Raw genomic sequence first — 19995 nt, 5'->3', positions numbered from 1 at the left:
AGCCTCCTCTTTTCTGGACTGAATGATCCCAGTTCTCTTAGCTTCTCCTCGTTAGCATTCTTTAATTATGATTAGGGCAGGTTAAACTACTTCATATATTCTGGTGATACCATGGAGGAGTGCAGGCTAAACAGCTCTTACCAACACCAAAAGCATTTTCTGATCCAGCCATTCACTGTAACACATAAAGCCTTTAAGATAAAAATGAGATACTGATTTCTGAGGGAAAAAAAGTATCTTGTGGTGGTAGGAAATTTCCCCCAGTCCTCAGTAGGTTGTCCCAGTGGTGGCTGTAACAACTCCAGAGGGTCCAGGTGCCCCAGAACACTGTCAACAAGATGTGGTGGTTCTGAAGTAGGCTGTAGAAGATCTCCAAAAGGAATATTATGGTGGATTCTTTTGGAGGGAATAAAGAGAGGATCAGAATGCACCTTTGGAAAGCTCAGATATTTAGGACAAAGACCAAAGTTTTTAGATAGGAGAATTGAAAAGCACCAGGCATCTGATAACTAAGGAAACCACTTACTTGTCGGAAGCCTCACATACAGAGGATGAAGAACGTCATCTTGTTGGGCAGCTGGAAACAGCTCCTTTGATTTGCCAGTTAGTCAGAATGTACTGCGGAGAAATCAATAAGAGGATAATCTCATTTGATACTTATTTCTGGCTCATATTTTCACGGGCTTTGAAATGTGTCCTTCATCAGTCATCCACTCTGGAGAGGAACTGTATGATTTTCAGTGTTTCTGCTATTTTTTGCCTGCAGAATATTCAGATTTATTTCTGCAGAAGCTATGGGTGGCTGTGGGGGACATTTACTGAAAGGAATTTGGAACAACGAATGGCTGCGGTGAGAATAAAAACTGAAATGATGTTCTGGATGCGGGAGGTAAATGAATATTGCATCTATGGTCGTTTGGCATTTTGTGTATAAGAGCTATCCCTAAATAGCTGCATTTGGAAAGACAGTTGTCTTCTGAAGCCTACAGACAGTGCAGGTTCAAGCTCCTGAATTACACTAATGTAAACAGGTGAAGGAGAATGCCAGTTTGTTGAAACCAGGGATTTAGCTTGTGGATGGGAAGTTTGGGGCTTCTTCCTCTTGAAAGGACAGCTTTCAGAATAGGGGTGGGGTTTAAATCACACTGATTTTTTCCCTTTTCATTTCCCTAAATAGTGCTACCCATAGTGCATTAACAGCCCTTGAGCCTGTACCCCATTGGGCTACAGGTTCTGTAGTTTTAATTACTAGCAATAACCTACAAATCTAACAATCAATGAAGCAGTCCGTTTTCTTTCACTCTTCCTAAAAGTTCCTTTGGATCCAAGTCCTAGGCTGACAATTATAGAAATACTTATAAAGTAGGAACTTTTGACTGGTGGACCAGCCCAGACTCCCATCTTCCTCTCACCAAAGCTGTTTTTTTTAAGGACTGCATCCCCAGCCCTGCCAGAGCAGCTGGCATCTGATGGGGATGATTCCTCCCTAACAAAGCAAGCTAGCAGCAGAAGGCTGCTGAGTAAGCTAGATAGCAGTGACACAGGAGAATCAGTGCCTGATGAAGGCAGAAGACCTGTGGAGGTAGTTTCAGAAGCATTTCCAGCACAAGCAGCTGTCCAGGTGTCTAAATGCACACAGATCAAATTGCCTAGGCACGTGTGTCAGGCCACCTACAGCACAGATTGAGGCCTTCGTAGCTCACCTGAGGAAGGACCTTTGCCATGAATATGACTCTACAGTGAAAATGTTTGCACCATTCAAGTTCTTCTCTTTCACCTCCATTCTTCTGATTTAACCTGGGAAACCTGCCCCACCATTCAACACACTTGTTTGCATTTGTGCTATGATATGTGTGTTTGCTTTCCTTCATTGCATTATATTTGCCTTTGATTAATGATTAAGACAAAACCATCATGGAAGTGCCTCTTTCAGCAAGGAGGAGAGCCTGCAGTAAGCTTGCCTTGGTGACACGACTCTGGTGGAGAAGAGGAGACTCAGGGGAGACCGTATCATTTTCTACAACTACCTGAGAGGAGGAAGTAGCGAAGTGAGGGCTGGCATCAGGTAACAGCAATACGGATGAGATGGAATGGCCTCAAGTTGTGGCAGGGAGGTTCAGGTTGGATATAAGGAAAACTTTCTTCTCAGAAAGTGTGGTGAAGCACTGGCACAGACTGCCCAGGGAGGTGTTAGAATCACAGAATTGTAGGGGTTGGAAGGGACCTTCAGAGATCATCAAGTCCAACCCCCAAATCTCAGTCCCCGGAGCTGTTCAGGAAACACTGGGATGTGGCATTGAGAAACATGGTTAGTGAGCATAGTGATGATGAGCTGATGGTTGGACAGATCATCTGATCTTAGTGGTCTTTTCCAGCTGTAATAGTTCTATGACTTTGCTTGACTCTGCTAGCACTGGCGTGGACATCCAGACACAGCTCCAGGGCTGCTGCGTTCTGCAAATCCACTCATGGTATTATGAAAATAATATTTTATTTGATGGGAGCATTGAGATTTTTCAGCCATAGTTCTTTGACTTCTTGGGGGAATTATGGCAGTCTCTGCTCTTACTGATGTATAAATATTTTGAGCTCCGTAGCAATGGGATGCTCCAGTTTCAATACCACAGAGCAGTGTCCAAAATCCACTTATTCTGCACTGCCCATTGAAAAAGTGGCAGAAAGTTCAGGCAGATTATGCTGTTTTAAAGGTTATAAAGCTCTTCTTTCTCCAGGCAATGCCAATATTTGCCTTTCTGACTAAATGACTGAATTTTGATTCAATAGCTGCTTTGCTCCTAGCGGGAATCGTAATTCAAGCAATAAAACAAGTGTTTACAGTAATGAGATTACAAAAGTTGTTTGTTTGTGTTTGTTTTTAATGGATGAGAGGTGTACTTGTCTTGATTGCCCTACTGGGCAATGAAAATTCCCTAATCAGTTCAGTGAAAATCTTGATTGGTGCAAGTCTGCTGTTGTTACTTCTTTGTAAGGAGATGAAGCGTCTCCCTGAAGGATCTGTTATAAGATATTGATAGTCTTCTCAAGAGAAGGCAGTTTAGGTGGTAACTGGTGGGAAGGAATACACCATTTTTCAATTCAGTTGAGCTTTTGCATTTAGGTGTCACATTCCTAAATCTGCTTCACATGTTACGTGATGTAAATGAGCTGCTGCAGATTGAGCTCCCTATGTTGGTGCACACTGAGGTTGGACTTGTGCCTGCAGCAGGACACAGAGGTATCCCCAGGAAAGGCTGGAGGAGAGGTGGGAAAGCTGCTTGTGGAGGTGCTTATGGCACCATGGGAGCAGTTGCAAGCTTAGACCAGAAGAATAAAAATTGGAAGGAACTGCAAAGTCCAGCCTTTCGTGAGCAGTACTCCATAACAACTCATTACTGGCTTATCCAGAGCTGCTATTAATCACTAAATGCCCTTTGATTTCAAAGCCTGAACATTCATTAGCAATCCAGCTGAGCACCTTGCAGCTGGCACCAGGATGGAGATTGTTTCTCAGAGCTTTCTCAGCTTCTTACCTTCCTTGAAACTGTTTGCAGGAGAGGTCTCAAGCCATTTATCAATATCATGAATACTATTCTTTAGGATCTCCTTTTGATCTGCTCACTGTGCCAGTTTTTCTGAATTTGAATGCTGAGTACCAATAAACACAAAAAAAAATGTCATCGTTCTTGTTCCATAATAATAGAATTGAAGGATGGTTGATGTTGGCAGAGCCCTCTGTGTCCGTGTGGCCTAACCCCTGCCCAAGCAGGGACACTCAGAGCAGGGTGCCCAGGCCCATATCCAGGCAACTTTTGCAGATCTCCAAGGAAAACACTGCACAGCCTCTGGGCATCCTGTACTAGTGCTCTGTCACCTGCACAGCACAAAAGTGCTGCCTGGCATTCAGAGTGAACCTCTTTCGCTCCTGTTTGTGCCCATTCCCTTGATTCTTTCTCTGGTCATTGCTGAAAAGAGCCTGGCTCCGCCTTCATTGCATCCTCACTTCAGGAATTTATAGACATTACTGAGATCATGGCTGAGCCTCCTCTTTTCCAGGCTGAGCAACCCCAGTTTTCTCAGCCTCTCCTCCTAGTTGGGGTACTCCAGGCTCATCTTGCCTTGAGAATATCTATTGAACAGAACTAAAAAGGGCTTCTAAAGGCAAACATTTAGCAATTCTAATAATAGGAAGTCTTTTTGATTTTCAGTGTGCTCAAAATTCAGCAGAAAAACATTAAGACAACATGGATGTTGTAATGTTAATCATGTGAGTGTAAGAACTTCATACTTTGTGTGTGATTGCTTAATGAAGTGTAAAGAGGACCTTAGCTCATCGGTGTTTCTGTTCTTATCCATACTCATATCTAATCTTTCAAAGCTAATCCATCTCACAACAAATGTGGAGAACTGTGCTTACTTAGATGCAATGTGGAGAAAGTAAGGCTTCTATTTAGCAAGATCTCAGCACAGGATCCATTTCTTACCTAAATAATGGCATTTTGTCACTCCTGTTATCTCAAAACAAACATCTACCGGGAAGCACTGAAATGAAAGTTTTTCTCCCTACCCACAAAACTCTTGGGATATGCTTTCTTACTTATCATCAGAATAGTTCACAAAATGCTTAGTAGGTAGAATGGTGAATATATATAGATATATACTTGTTTCTCTTGTTAAATTGCACTAATTTTCAGTCATCTTCTTTCTGCTCTCTACAGGGTCTCAGGAAATTTTGCCAGATGAAACTCTTGGAAAAGCCAGCAGCTGTGGGCTAGAGGCCTTCAGGCCTGAGTTGAGGTCTGCTCCTTTTACCCAGATGAGATGCACAGATAGAGCATACGAGCATGATATATTCACTTCTTCCTTGGTGTAGGTATTTAAAGATGAATAAAAATGTGAGATTCTCATTTGGCCTTGGACTTGTGTCTCACTGCAGGCACTGGTCTGAGCAGCCGCACTGGCATTCAGGTGTGACTCCCTGCTGTCATAGGGGAGTGTAAACCAGGGTTATGATACACAATGTCTAACCAAAAACTATTGTGCTGTTACAAACCCAACAAAGGTTTCTTGTGTTAGTGAGGAGATGTAATCATTCCTTAATGGCTATTTTATTTCTCCTCGCAGAATTTCATCTGCTGGAAGTTAGGTTTAGGGCCAACTTCTTAACTCACTATAAATAGATGCAGTCATCATGTTTACCTATTTTCTCACTTAGGCTAATCTACAGGCTTCAGTTTGGAAACCATCGCAGAAAGTCAAACAAAATATATCTACAAAATATATCTTGATGTTTACTCTGCAGTGAAGACGAGCTCCAGAATCTGGCAAAAAGCAGTATCAACAGAAGGTGCAAAAGTGCATTTGAAGTTCACAGTATCACAAAAAGGTTAAAGAGCATGTTTTACTTGTGGTATGTAAGCCAGTTCAGTTTCTTTACTGCTCGCTTGCAAACATGTGATATATAAACAGAATAAGTGTGTGAAAAACGGAACAATAAAAGCTTATTGGTTACGTAAATGCAGAAAGGTTTTTTTCATAGAGAAATGGAAGAAACTACAATCATTAGTTTAAGCTTTTCATAGGCTTGGGTTAAGATAAAAAAAAGTAACCAATTTATGTGTAAATACATAGAGTGAAAAAGCCTGAAGAACACTAGGAATCAGTAGTTAGTAAAACCTGGCAGGTCAGACAAACCTGATAACTAAAACTGCTGTAATTGCGTGTTCATTATATAGAGGCCTTCTGGTGGAAATAATGCCTATTGATTTCAGATAAAGCACTTCATATGCTACTGAATTATAAAACTTTTAGCATTTGGTGCATGAAATTCAGGGAAATATCATAATGGGATGAAAAGAAGACTAATCGATGTGGAGGAACAAAGTGTTTTATCGCTGCATCCTCAATGGGCAGAGCTGCTGATGGAACAGGGACTCCTCTCATCCCACTTTCTACTGCCAAGATCTGGGGGATGAAATAAACACAAAATGTGTTCTCCCTTCCCATAGGCAGGGAGGTGTCCTTGCCTATTGCAAGGGGGTTGAAACTAGATGATCTTAAAGGTCCCTTTCAAACCAAACTATTCTGTTTTTATCTCTTTCTCTTTTTCCAGAAATGGCTGACAACTCATTACAAAGGCATTTAGAATTTTATACTAATTTGTCTAATGGCTCAGAGCTACCACCTCTGAGAAGGTAAGCTCAGGAACAGGAATTACACTGTAGAAGATTTTTAACATTCAGAAAATTCCACTATGGCGAATGCTCATTCACTTTGTATCTGGAGCTAAACTTCTATACCATGTTGTTTAAACAATCCCTTGAAATGGGTGGATTCTCAAACACGAATATTTTGAAGTTTAATACTTTGAAGTTTCTATAAGAAAGACACATTTTTTTTCCTATCGTCTACAGTTCTCACTTCATATTTTGCAGCAAAACCAGAAAGCCCTAGTTTCAGGACAGTCCATTTGGCAGAGCTGTGGAGGCTGGGGCATGAAAAGCCTGGTAAACTTGCTTCTCCGGTCCTCCAGAAGCCTACTTGATAGGGTGTCAAGCAGCAGCTGTACAAGTATAGATGAGGACAACCTGTGATGAGATTATGGCAATTTTTGGGCAAAACTGATGTTCTTTTTGAAGAACTGAGTGTGTGGAAAACAAATGTTCTGTGCAAAATGAAGGCAAAGTACTTTATTCTCCAGATGAGAACATTCAGAGCCAAGGCAACTCAAACCTGCTCCCCTAAATTGCAGATTTATTACATCTGAGGACACAAGAACTTCTGCTGCTGGACACAGCAAATTTCATGTAGCAAGATCTAGTACCTTTTTTAGCTTTTTCCTTGCATGGCATCCATAAGCTTCAATTTCTGCAAATAGAAAGATGCTGAGATGATTTTGCCCAGTGGTAAGGTATGCCAGGCTATGGTTACATCAACCCAGTCTGAAAGAAATGTTTGAACTGCCCCCTGGGAGATTACCCAACAAGGTGGTGAGTGACTGCAAGAGAAGAAGAAAGAAACAAGGAAGAGAATTTACATTAGAGACACTGTCCTCCTCCTTGGAGGAGGCTGACAATTCCAATCTAATTGATCTAGGATATGAAACACAAAGATATATTTCTCTAGTGACTCTTCCCTAGACAGTGTTTGTGCAAGCTGTTTCTGGAAGAGAAGATTAAATGCAAATCCTTGGAATAAGTGTACAGGTAAGATTCAGCTTTCCACATGTTTTAAATGCAGGGCTGCGTTGGTTTTATACACTTGATGGTAGAAGTAGCAGTAAGACATATTCTTGTGGGGAAGAGGTTGTATTGGTATAACTCTCCACCAAGTGATCATAGTTCTAACTCACTTGTTTCAGGCATCATCCTTACACCCCCAAGTACTGTGTGGCAGGAAGGGTATTCCTCCTAGGCAGTTTTTAGGGTTAAAGCACCTTTTCTTTCTGACAAATGTGTGGTTAAAATGTGACTTTCCATCCTTCTGACTGTTCTCCCTGAGGGGTTCAGCACCCTCTTCAAATTGTAGAGAACTGACAGCCATTTGGATAACCACAAATCGTGGCTCCCTGCTTTCCTTCCCCTAAAACACACTGGAGAAAAGGGCAATGCGAAACTCTTAACGGGGGGAGGAAAAGAGAGAAACATCCATGGAATTAAAGGAAAAAGTGTGACTAATGTTGAAGCGTTAGGTAAGAGTAGCTAAACTCATAAAGTGATCTTTCCTCACTGACAGAGAGAAGTAGGTAAACTCTTCTTCTCTGTATTTACTCTGAGTTATTTAGTGGCAAGGGTTTTCTCTCCTGCATCTCCTGAACAATTTCAAAAGGAAATCACCTATTTGTTTTCCCCAGAGATGAAATGTTTTAAGAGTTGTTATAGAATGATGCAGCTTTGTCATTCAGCTAACTAGGATGTGGAATACTAAATGCAATGACAACCAGCTTTTGCTGGCAGAAAAGAAAAAGCCTGTTAAAGAAGCCTGGTGACTAACAGACAAGAATGTCTGAAGAGGTAGGCAATGATAGTGATAATCTAATTCAACACATGTGATTCCAAATGCAATGACTATTTTGACTTTAAACTCATGCATTGAGTATTATCTGTCTTCTGACCATTATGGGTAGCAGCCCATTGAAGCTTACCATCTGAGTGTATAAATACCAGGAAGGGATAAAGTATTAAAAATGAAGTTTCAAGTTTAGGAAAGTTTCATCAAAAGCACTTACTCCCTTCTAACTCCATGTGTTTCCAATGCAGCTGTACATGACCCACTGCTTTAATCGGCCCTTGCAAATGCATAATGGCAAGCAGGAAAACACAGCAGTGTTACTGTAAAAAATCAGTACTATGAGCAGAAGTGATTTGTATGAGACATCAACTACTACACCAGTTTTTCCTGTGCTGTGATGGGGGTTTTTTCCTGTCATTTTGTAAAATGTGCTTTGGGACTGTAATTCTCTGTGTGAATTTCCCCAAAATAACTGTTATTTGTTACTGTTATTGTTAGAGTTTCAATTGTATTATTCTCAGTGACTGCTTCTGAACTTTAAGATATAGGGGTACAATAACTTCAACATAGCTTCCTTTTGTTGTTGTTGAAAAATTACTATGAGTCCCATGAAGTCAATGTCTAGAAAACACTTAATAACCACGTTTTCTTAGTTTATGGTTTAACATTCCTCTTCTCTGACACATATACAAAGAAGTTCATTATGCTGAATCCCCTGCAGCTAGCAAGTATTCTGCAGTGGAGAAAAACAAGCTTTGTTAAGGAGATTATGGCTCTGGTGTCTTAACAATCCAAAAGGTTCACTGAGAAAAAAATTTAATTGGATAAAACTTTACATGCAAAATCTTTGCTCCTTGAAAACGGAAGCATATGTAACATTAAGGCCGAGAAAGAACAGGATCTGAAAATATAACACAAACGTGACTTCCGAATTGCCTAGATGAAACTTTGCAACAAATTTCTATCAGAATAGGAATGATTCTCTATTGGTTGACAAACACTAATAAATTTAGTAAGACATTTGATTTCTAGTAAGCAATTTTTTCTCACCACTAGCCATACAAAAGTTCCTTTTCCATCCCCGTGGCTCTGCTAAACTCGTGTATTGAGGATACTCACATATGTAGAGATTAAGCAGCAGAGGCTCCTCCATGCTCACCACTCTAGGGGAGACATGGGCTGGTTTGTAAAGGCATTCAGTGGAGCCAGTGGATGGGGCAGGGAGAAGCAAAGAATCTCAGGTTTTGGCAAGGGAATATTTCTGGCCCTCGGTCCTTCCAGCACTAATACAGAAATGCCAGAGGACTACTGAAAACCATCCCCAGAGAGTTTAAGGGAAGGGATCCTAGCAAAGCTGGCTCTGCTAGGTGCCCATCTGAGCATTATGCTCAGGTTCCTCAGGAACTTTCTGAGCACAAGTAATGGCAAAGAATTTTTTTTACACAGAAAATACATTCATGTGATTTGAGCTAAAAATGCTAAAACAAACAAAAAAGCACGCAAAATAGTGAAATGGTTAAAGAAAGCTTTAAAGTTTGGGTTGTTGTTGTTGTTTCAAAGACTAGATACCTTTGAAAATATTAGCTTGAAAATTACTTTGTACTGATCATAGTTTACAGTAAGATCCCACTCCTCTTTATTTTCACAGATATTGACTTCAATGACCATCCAGGAAATAAAGCTCTAAGTAAGACGTTTGCAAGACTTTATTTTGACCAGCACATTCTGAATGTTTTAATAAATAGCTATGGTGTAATATAAACTCCTATCTCCTCACCTTAAAGATGAGCTCTGGCTTCTCCTTTCTGCTTGAAACATATTTGCATCATTTCCATTACTTCCTTCATTTTCTAAATGTGAAAGCCAGTCATGCAAATTGTTAGGGTATCAATTCCGTACCAGTTTTCCTCCAGTTACTCCAATTCATTCCACACAGGATGATAGCTATTAAATCAAACTCTGTTTACTAGTCATTACATTATATCATTACTTTCTAAATTATATTATAGATTTCTGATTACCCCATTATGTACCGCAGAGGGATATCTCAATTTGAGCAGGAATGCTGGTGATTCTAGGAGGCAAAATGACAAGCCAGTTCCCAAATAAAATCTCTTTTCTTCCCTTCTAGTTCACTGTAGTGCCTTGCAAGGTCATTGCACACTTCTTAGACATTTCATTACATGTGCAAAGTTTCTCGAGGAGGCAAAATCATGAGTTTATATTCCACATCTATTGATCTCGGTGATGTTTTCTACTTAACAGAGTTTATGCCCAACTTCTCCTTGTTTGGGCAGATTATTTAAGAACTAGGTTTATATGTTTATTGGTGTTCCAAAAAAAACAATGTTGTGTCATCATTTATACTGGAAAAAATATTTTGCATTTAAAAGACAACTCAGTAAGTTGGTCTTAGATGTTTTCAAGGCATAAGTGAAATAACGCTAGTATTACTTAAAAATGTGAATGGTATATATAATCATGAGGCTTAAATTTAGACAGTGTACTATCCTTTGTAGCTGCTAATGTTCATGTTAATTTGGGGAAACATTGCTCTGTCTATAATGCGAAAAGATACTACTTGCTATCACATGATTCTCCAACTCATTTCATAAGTAAAGCTGTAGATAAATCAAAATCAATCCCTGAATAGTGTATACAGCAGAAGTTAAAAAACAGCTTTCGTCGTCTGCCAAAAAAGCTCCAGAATTACAGGAGATATTTGGTTACCCTTGCATATGCTACATGCTTCTTCAAGGCAGTCATACCTATAACACGCAATTCAAAAGGACTTAAAACGTTTTCCAGCTATTAGAAAACTTTTTGTACGTTAGGTCAGGATTTCCCAGTCTCACATTCTGGGAGGACAGTCAAGATAGGAAGGCTGGAGATTCAGTATCTGAAGAATCCCTGTTCCTTTTGGGATTCGGCTATGAAAAATTAAAGTAATATCTCCTGTATGCTGAAGTTCCTTGAGTATACCTCTGGGTGTAGCGATCAAAATTGCCTTTATTTTTATTCAGGCAGGTTTCTCAGCTAAAAGTTGGCTATTCGGCAATTGTGTGTATTATCAGAGAGCTGAAACTTGACAGAGACTGGGCATGAGTTCTCTTTAAGAGGAATACAGAGCTCTGAGGGATAACCAGAGCTGAGGTGGTCACCTCTGTGGTGGCGTGAGGTCATAGCACGGTAGAATCACAGAATCCTTAAGGTCAGAAAGCGCTGTGAGATCACTGAGTCCAACTATGAGCCCATCACATGGGCTTCTCGAGTCGGCAGGCAGCCACAGAGCACAACTCCCATGCCCGCACCGAACCACCCACACGCCGCCTCCTTCTGCACGTCCGCACAGCAGGCCGCACTTCGCCGCTCCGCGCATGCGCGCCACGCGCCCGGACCGTTGGATGTCGAAGCTCTACGCATGCTCGACGCTGCGGGGCGGGGTTGGAGCCTGCGCGCCTGCGCAGTGGGGCGGGGCGGAGGGGGCGGAGGGGTCCCTCCGCTCGCCCCTCCCGCCGGGCTGAGCCTGGCCGGGCCGGGCAGGGTAGGGCCGCAGAGCGCTACGGGATTCGCCGGGCCGGCCGATCCTTGGCATGAACGCGGGTGGCTGCGCCGCCGCCGCCTCAGCGCGTTAGTGTTGCGCCATGCGGCTGTGCGGGGCGCTGCTGAAGAGCCCCATCCCCAAGCAGATCGAATACTACTCGCGTTTCTCCCCCTCGCCGCTCTCCATCAAGCAGTTCCTCGACTTCGGTGAGTGGCTCGGCGGGCCCGGGGCGGGCCGGGAGAGCGGGACCGGGTCTCCGAAGGGTCCGCCCGCACCGGCCAGGGCCCGCCCCGAGAGAGGCCTGGCCCCCGCGTCCTCGCCAGGCGGCTGTGGAGGCCTTGGGGTGCTCCGTCACGGCGCGGGAGGCCACGGAGCGGGGGGGAGAGAGGGAGAGGGTCGGTGGGAGCGCTTATCGCGCGGGGCGCCGATTCGGCGCTGAGCTCGGATGTGGAAATTGTACTCGCTCCGCGCGGAGATTGTTTTTCCCAGAGCTGGAGCACGAGCTGTGACAGCCGTCGTGCTCGTGGAGAGTTCATGCTTTAGGAAGCAATGCTGATGGACAGATAGCGTTTTCCTGTTGAGTGGAGACCCGGGCGTGCCTTGTGTTGCTGGAGAGCTGGTTCTGATCTAGGTAACAATGCACTTCTATCTGGGTCAGAGGTTATTGGCTTCCTCTTCTGACAGGAGCGCTGTTTACGTTATATTATACTATAAATGCAGCTGCTGAAGTAAACAGAAAGGTCATGCGTAACACCACGAGGCTTAATATAGTGCTCCTTCATTCCAGTGTGATATTAAAGACACAAGGAGACAGGAAAGAGGCATTAGGCCTGAAAGCAATTAAAAGTGGAAACAGTGGCACATTTATGGCAGTGGCATTAGTGGAAAAAAGGCTGCGACTACAAAGAGCCGGCAGTGGAGGTGTTCTTGCTGCCATGTCTCTGCACACAGGGTGTTCTGCCATTCAAACAAGGCCCAACGCCCCACCTTGTCCTGGGTTACATTAAGATGATAACCTGACTAGAACCTGTGCATTCCTCTTCACGAGTCTGACTTGGCATCCCCACGTGTGCCTTTGCTGCTGTGTTAGCCGTGCCTAGCATTTGTGCTCTGGACACAGTGTCGTTCTGTGCTGTCACAAACAATGCTCTGAAACTTAGAGAATCACTATTTGAAGAACGTCTCTGGATTCTCTAGGAGGAGGTGGTCCTACTTCTTTGTTTGAAGCCTGATTTTTGTTAACCGAAGCGCACAAAACAGGAAGGGTCAGTGAGAGCCTGGCCAGTGCTGTCCTGTGGTTGTGGTCCCAGCTGCCGTCACTGGATGTGCCTGTGGAACCCTGTGTGTGCTTACACTGTATGTTTTAATGTAGTCATATATTACAACTGACAGGAAGCTATATGATCTGTCATTTAAAATCTCTGAAGAAGAAGTAAAAATACAGCTGTGGTTTAGGCTCCTATAATCACCATGGGATGTTTTCATGGGTTCATAAGATTAGAAACTGATATTGTGTCTCGCTAAAACTGTCAGCTTGATCTTAATAAGCCTTGCAGCCTGTTTACAGCTTCACTAACTTTCTCTTTGGCACATGTATTTACTGAGGTAACCTGAGTAGGAAGATAACAGCAGTCTAATCCAATAGGTCAAAAACAGAGCAGTTACTTAACCTATCCAACCCTGGGCGTAGGTGGCTTTGGATAATTTCAGGTTCTAACAGAGACCTCAGAGACTTTGAGGAGAAATCGCCAATAAATGCCCTGATGGCAGATGTTGGGGCAACAACTGTGATGTGCTACGCATGGAAGGCTTGGTCACTTGGTGCTCTGACATATAGTACTGCATCAGGAGATACAGCCCTGCTGCCTGAATTACCTCAAAGTGTTCACTGATAGCAACGGACACAAGCGCTCAAGTGAGCAAATATGTGAGGCACAGTGTGATAGTAAAGGTGCAGCTCAGTTATGTTTACCTAGTCTGATTGCTTGATGGGAAGATGAAATTCTGGTTTTAGGTAGCGTCCGTGAGCCGACTGTTCTCGCATTTAGTAAAACAATGTATGTTTTTTTGCCAAGGGATGTGAACGTAGTGCTTGTATTACAAAAACATGAACAACCTTCTAACAGGCTTTAAAGAAGAATAAGCCCTGAGGAAACTTGTGAATGGCAGTGTGGGATCTTGTTGTCTGATGTGCGTTTCTTGTCAAATTTCTACCACTGGTAGAAATTCATGATGCTATTAAGTTTAAAAATTGCTCAGGTAGCTCAATTCATTTAAACTTCTATGACAGTTTGAATACTTAAACCAGCTTATCAATACCAAAGCCCTGTAAAACTAATCAGAAAGCAATACTTAAAGCAGTATCTCCACCCCCTTATGTGATGCATTTTCTGTCAGGCTTGCAGCTATCTTCATAGCTGCCCCAACTGTGTGAAGGGTTACAGTGTCATCATGGGCTTGGGACCTCTGTGTCACAATCAGAGAGCACAGACTGTGCTGCTTTTCTTTTTCATTCCTGTGTTCGTTTTCTCTTTTGGGGGCTCCTCTTGAATATTGTTTATTTAGTTGTTGCAAATTGCATTTTCTGAGATTCTTGTGCAATCTGTGCCCTTTGCAAAAGAATGACTTCGATGTGTTTATTATAAACAACTTTAGACCTTGTTTAATGTCAGTGTGTCATTCTAGGTGTATAGAGGCACCTGTTATTCTTATGTGACGCCCCCTGACCCTGTCAAAAGGGGAAACAATAAAAAACCCAACACACAAAGTCCAACAGAACACATGGATTTATATCTGTGCTATTAAACTTGATAGTTACTCTGGAAGTGATTTTGGTGGGTTTCCAAGTTGTGCGCATTCCTAAACGGCCTGTTCTGCTGTAACCTCTAAACTAACTTTTCTGAAGTAAACCTTGAAACAAGAGTTGTATGTTAATAGCATTCAGGTAAATGAATCTTCATATACTTCTAGGGCAAAACTGTCAGGGGGTGGGGAGGAGTACCAGTATTGGACTTGTGTGTTTGATAGATCCTCCTAGTTTAGATTTGCCGCAGCTGTGCAAAGCATGCCTTGAAGGACTACAGGTAATCTGAAATAGCCTGCAGTCCTATCAGCTTCTTACGTGGATAACTGGTCAGTCAAGTATGTCTGGGAAAGAAGGTAGGTAACCAGCTGGCTGTGTCTGTTGGGGAAGGTAATGTTTCTATGTCTAGCTGTGTCCTAGCACTTAAAGAAAGGGCACAGAAGGACGTGAGCTTACTCTGCCTGGCTGTTCAGGGCTGGCTTTAAGCCAAGAACGTTACAGCCTAACTAGAACAGAGCTGTGCCTGAGCTCACACGTTCCATGCAGCTGCACAGTTTGGGTCATGTTGTTGACGGTAAACAGCTGACAGTAAAGATAATGGTAGAATGTTTTGTGAAAAGAGTGATTGTACTGAAAAGGCTGCTCATAAAATAACTGAGCACAAATAAAGGTACAGGTGATATAACTTGTGCAGTTCATTGATTATTCTGGAAAGAGTCAATTTAAGTGTACTTAACTGGTATTTTGTGAATGTATGTTGGCCAACTATACCAGTGTAATGCACCGATAACTGCTACCGTGGTAATGATGTACCTGAGACTTGTGAGGGGCTGAGGTCTGATGCATACTGTGTGCTTGTGGAGCTTGCTTAATACCAAAGCTGTCTTGGCCAGTTGGACTTCTTTCCCTTTTTTTTCCCTGCAAGTCTGAAATGAAATGTTTTGGATGAATTTTGTAGTCGAGGTTACATGTGTTTTTGGGTAACTGTTTATACGTGTGGGTAAAACTTAACAAAAAGGCACTCATTCCACTCATTCCCTCTTACTTGTCAATGCTAATCTTAAATACCATGTCGTTTCTTGTGACACTGAGTAAAAATGAAGAGTATATACTTAAGGGAGAGGACAGTAAATCATGGGCTGTGTGAGTCCTTGTTATGGAACATGGCTTGGAAGGCTGTCATTCTGTAGGTTATAATAAAAATGCCTGTGGCAACTGCTGCAAAAACTGGCACTGAAGCATGTCACAAGGATGGTAATGGAGCAGTTGCACTGTACCATGAACATCTAGAATGTGCAACAGTGAGTGCTTGCAGCTGGGGCATATCTGGAGGCTAAGAGGAACAAATATATGACAGATCCTCCTCATTTTTATATCTGACTTTTGTTATGAAATCAATTAGTTTGTGGTATCTATTCAACTTGGCCTGTATTGAGGAAGCTTATAGGCCTGTTCCAAAACTGTTAGAAGGAGTAGGCCGGGTACTGGCACTGCTGTTGTTGTCTGTTGTGCGTGCAGTACTAGGTCAGACTTCTGCAAGTGCTCACACTTTGTGTTCTGCGTTGGTGGCCGGAGGGCTGTCAGTGCTGAAACTGAAAACATGCTTAGAAACAAGGAAACGGGGAAGGCAGTGAGTGGAGAGATACAAACAATGAGATGGGGGGGTTGGAAGTAGAGGCTGAAAACAGTTGTATGTCTCTGAACTTAATAATTAATCTTCTGGTAGAAGGGGGACCAATATAGGATTAGTGTACACAAAGAAATAATGTATTTTTTTAAACACAGCTTTAGTGGAGAGGTTGTGTGGCTGAGACTCTCACAAATTTAATGCTAGAAGGAGCTATTAAATAATGACCTATCATTTATTGCATTGCAACTGAATTTTTCTCCTGCTATCTATGAACTGACTCTGAAACCTTATGTTTGATTTTGAGAGTACCTTCAAAATAAATTCCCTCTTAGTCTGAACGTTAGCCATCGGTATGCTAACAACTGAACTGGATCAAAAAGATGAGTGCTGGTCAGACATTACTGCCGTTGTTTTAATCTGACTGGCTTCAGCTCTCACCCAGCACGTACAGCTTTCATTGGGGAGCATTCTTGGATGCCTGGAGTTTTTTCCTCTGTGAAGTTGGATATATCCCATATGCTGGGATGGAATATTTTGTCTTGATTTTGTAAAGCCTCATGAAAATACCATCACAGTTATGTGAGCTTTTCCCAGGTTTTCAGTAGTATTCCTCTGCGTCTTAGAGTTTTAAATAGCATCCTGATATGAATTTTGCCTAACTGTGGGATAGAGTAACTTTACTCTGGCTTCACATTAAAAGATGTTTTTGGCTTCACATTAAATGATCTTCACATGATTAAATGGCTTCACATTAAAAGACTCAACCCGGTGAAATCTGGAGGTGGATGCTGAATTGTACATTTTTTATTTTATTTTATTGCTTTTTAAATTCTTTTCTGCATCCATTCCTCTGTTCTGTAGATGTGAGCATGGACCATGATTTGCTCTTTTCATAGTATCATAGTAGTATCATAGTATCATGCGAGTTGGAAGGGACCTTAGAGATCATCGAGTCCAACTCCCGGGTTTCGAGCCCCCTGTGTAGCGAAGCGGCACTTCTACCCCTGCGCCACAGGGGGGATTCGAACCCGGGCCCTCCAGTGCCGCAGGCAGCAGCTTAAACCACTGCGCCACTGGGGGCACACAGTAAAGGGGGCTTTCTTTGTATGGGCTGCCAAGCAGTAAGGGAGCTGGGAACCTCTTGTGATGCAACCGTTCCTTGTAACCTGTTACTATTTACAGCTCTGACTGCAGCGTTACTTGCTGTAGCATTGAAGTTTTTTATCAGTTCTGATATTGATTCTTGTGAAGGTCCATAGGGGTCATTCTGGTTACATAACTGGGTTCAGCAGTTGCTATTGAACTGCAGTGTGGTAGAGATTTATTTTGTGCGTGGGAGTACTGTGTCATTTTCAATCGCGGTACCAAATGGGGTTGTTTACAGCATTGCCTGTATTGGTTGCTTTTGGAGGCTGCTAGGGATTAAATCTGCTTGCCCAATAGGCGCTTTTTCAGAAGTTTTTTCTTTAATCTAATGCTGGTAGTTACATTTCTGATCATTCAGGTCTGCAAGATTCTCAAAACAAAACAGAACAAGTTAGTGTTGGATTAAATTTGCAGTGATTTTGATTATGCAATAAGTCCTATTTTATTTTTGGTGACTGTGTGGCAAAGGAAATTCTGCATTCAGTAGGTAATACAACTGGCTGTTCTGCTGCCTGAAGCTTAGCTGTCTACAGGTGAGCATTCTCCAATGGATGAGATTCATTGTGGTTTTTTTCCCCCTGCTCCTTAAGTGGCTGAAGCTTCCTTAATCTGTGTTCTGTTTGTCTTTAAGCTGAACGAAGGTGCTCTGCATTTCTCTGCCCACAGGTGCTCAGAGGGAGCATATGATGTTACGATGAATACATACATGTGTATGTATTCACATGTGTACTTACACTTTTTGTTTTGCTGAATTTGATGTGGAATTGAAATGGCCTGAAGTGCAGTTCTTCTATTTTCAAGAATATTGGAGGATTTCTTGCAGTTCCTGTAGCTTAGCTTCCACAAGCTAAGGAAATGAGTAGACACAGTCTCTCCTAAGGTATAAGAAATAGCAGATGATTTCTGAAAATAAATCAATAAATAATCTGGTGTTGACAAAAGATAAGGATAGTATAACAGTGTTAAGAACTGAAATGCGAACTTAAAACAAGAACGTGTATCTTGGGTTGCAGTGCAAGTAATGGCAAAGGTTACCCCCAGAAGGCAGGGGATAGAAAGCCAGAGAAAAGAATCTGAAGACAACTTGCAGTGTAGCATTTACTTCATTAAAATACATAATGGTAAAGACTGAGTTCATCTTTGATCTTCAGGAAAAGAGAAATAAAGGAAATCTTAACTTCCCCTTGTTCCTTATACAAAGTTTGGATAAGCTGAAATGTATTTGGGCCCTTTTGGCTTAGTAAGCAGCAGGGCTGTTGCTTATGGGGTTCATGGAAATAATCATTGGTGATAGTCCCAGGGTTGTGGAATTGAACAGTAACAGTGCTCCTCTTTGAGAGGGAATGAAGAGGAGGACATTAGAATAAGCCCAAAATTAGGTGAGTCATATTGAACTAAATAGCCGAAAAAATAAAAAGTAATAATGATAAAATGCTCAGATAAGATATTATGGCACTAAACAGTGAAAAAAAAATGTGTTAAGGCGATAAAAATAGAGAGTACAGAATAACTTCAACATGAGATTGCTGTATAGTAGATGTGCAGCATTCTGGTGGGCTGACTGTCCAGGAGCTAAAACCCCACACAGCCACTTGCTGCCTTCCCGCATGGGGCAGGGAGAGAGAATAGGAAGAGCCCAAGTAAGAAAACTCATGAGTTGAGATAAGGCCGGTTTTGTAAGTGAAGGAAAGAGGAAGACGAAAGTGTGGCAAAGGTAATCACTTCTTACCTCCTGCTAGTGGACTGATGCCAAATCTCAGAGTAATGTCTGTCTTGGAAGACAAGTCCACCAGTTGTTTCTTTATTGCTGAGCCTGAAGTTGTGTTGTGTGGGCCACCCCTGTGATCAGCAAAGGTTGACTTCTGGATGTGCTCCCTCCCAGCATCGTGCCAGCCCCCAGCCTGCTTGCTTGGGTGGAGGTAAGTAAAGGAAAGGAGAAAGCCTTGAAGCTGGGCAAGTACTTTTGAGCAGTAGCAGGAATGCTGGTGTCATCAACACTCATGGTCCCAAATCCAAAGCACAGTACCATATGGGCTGCTATGAAGAGAGCTATCCCAACCAGACTGGCACAAATATCCATTAGAAAATATTCCATACTTAATACTTGACCAGTACTCTTCAATGGATAGTTAGCATTTCTATGGCCCAAAACCATGTAATTGATAATAGAATTTGGCTTAGAATTTTAGAATTGCTTTATCTCGTTCCATCCCTGCAGGATTGAAGCAGCTTTTATTGGTGCCAGTTACCCTTAATACACTTGTATAGGGTTGTTTTTTAAGTTGTAAAAGTTGTTTGTAGACTACTGCCCTTTTAAAATGTTTATGGTTTTGTGCATGTTCATCAATTAAATGTCTAATTTTTCTTGGTGTAATAGGCTGAAAGGGAGGGTTATTATCTTAGAGCACTGAGCTGTGGCTCAGAAACTTAGGATTTGCCTCATTTTCCTGATGTTCTTTGTGTATTGTTAGAGACTGTTATATTGATCCTTCTTTTCTCTGAACCTTTTCTATGTAAATGTGACATTTGACATTCTCTTATGTGTTACTTTGACCTATTTAAATTAGTCTTTTCCCTGTGAAGAGGCCACTTATTGTGTGTGTGTGTGTGTGTATACATATACACACACACACACACACTCACATATATATATATATATATGTAAAACAGGTAGCACACTGGTTTATAGTTAATGTAAAAGAAATGCCAGTTTTATAAATGCTTTCACTGATTCCTTTGCATGTAAGTCATGTGCTTGTTGCAACTTTTGTTGATTTTGTTTTGGTCAATATCAGATTTAAGAATACAAACAGAGAAAGAAGCAAGGTTAAAAATCATCAAATTGCTTTTTGCTAAAAGAAAAGA

The 19995-nt window shown here is 42.0% G+C and overlaps 1 protein-coding gene across 1 annotated transcript in view; it reads left to right on the top strand.

Moving 5' to 3' along the window:
* The first annotated feature begins 11517 nt into the window (after positions 1-11517).
* PDK3 (pyruvate dehydrogenase kinase 3) overlaps positions 11518-19995 on the top strand; it is a 45491-nt gene continuing 37013 nt past the window's right edge. The window contains exon 1 of the mRNA XM_072326856.1: positions 11518-11757. Within this exon, the coding sequence (XP_072182957.1) occupies positions 11652-11757 (106 nt within the window). The 5' untranslated portion in view covers positions 11518-11651. The remainder of the gene's footprint in view (positions 11758-19995) is intronic.

This window comes from Excalfactoria chinensis, chromosome 1, assembly GCF_039878825.1.
Source record: "Excalfactoria chinensis isolate bCotChi1 chromosome 1, bCotChi1.hap2, whole genome shotgun sequence".
In the NCBI taxonomy this organism is placed as follows: Eukaryota; Metazoa; Chordata; class Aves; order Galliformes; family Phasianidae; genus Excalfactoria; species Excalfactoria chinensis.
This window is presented reverse-complemented; position numbering and strand designations above follow the sequence as displayed.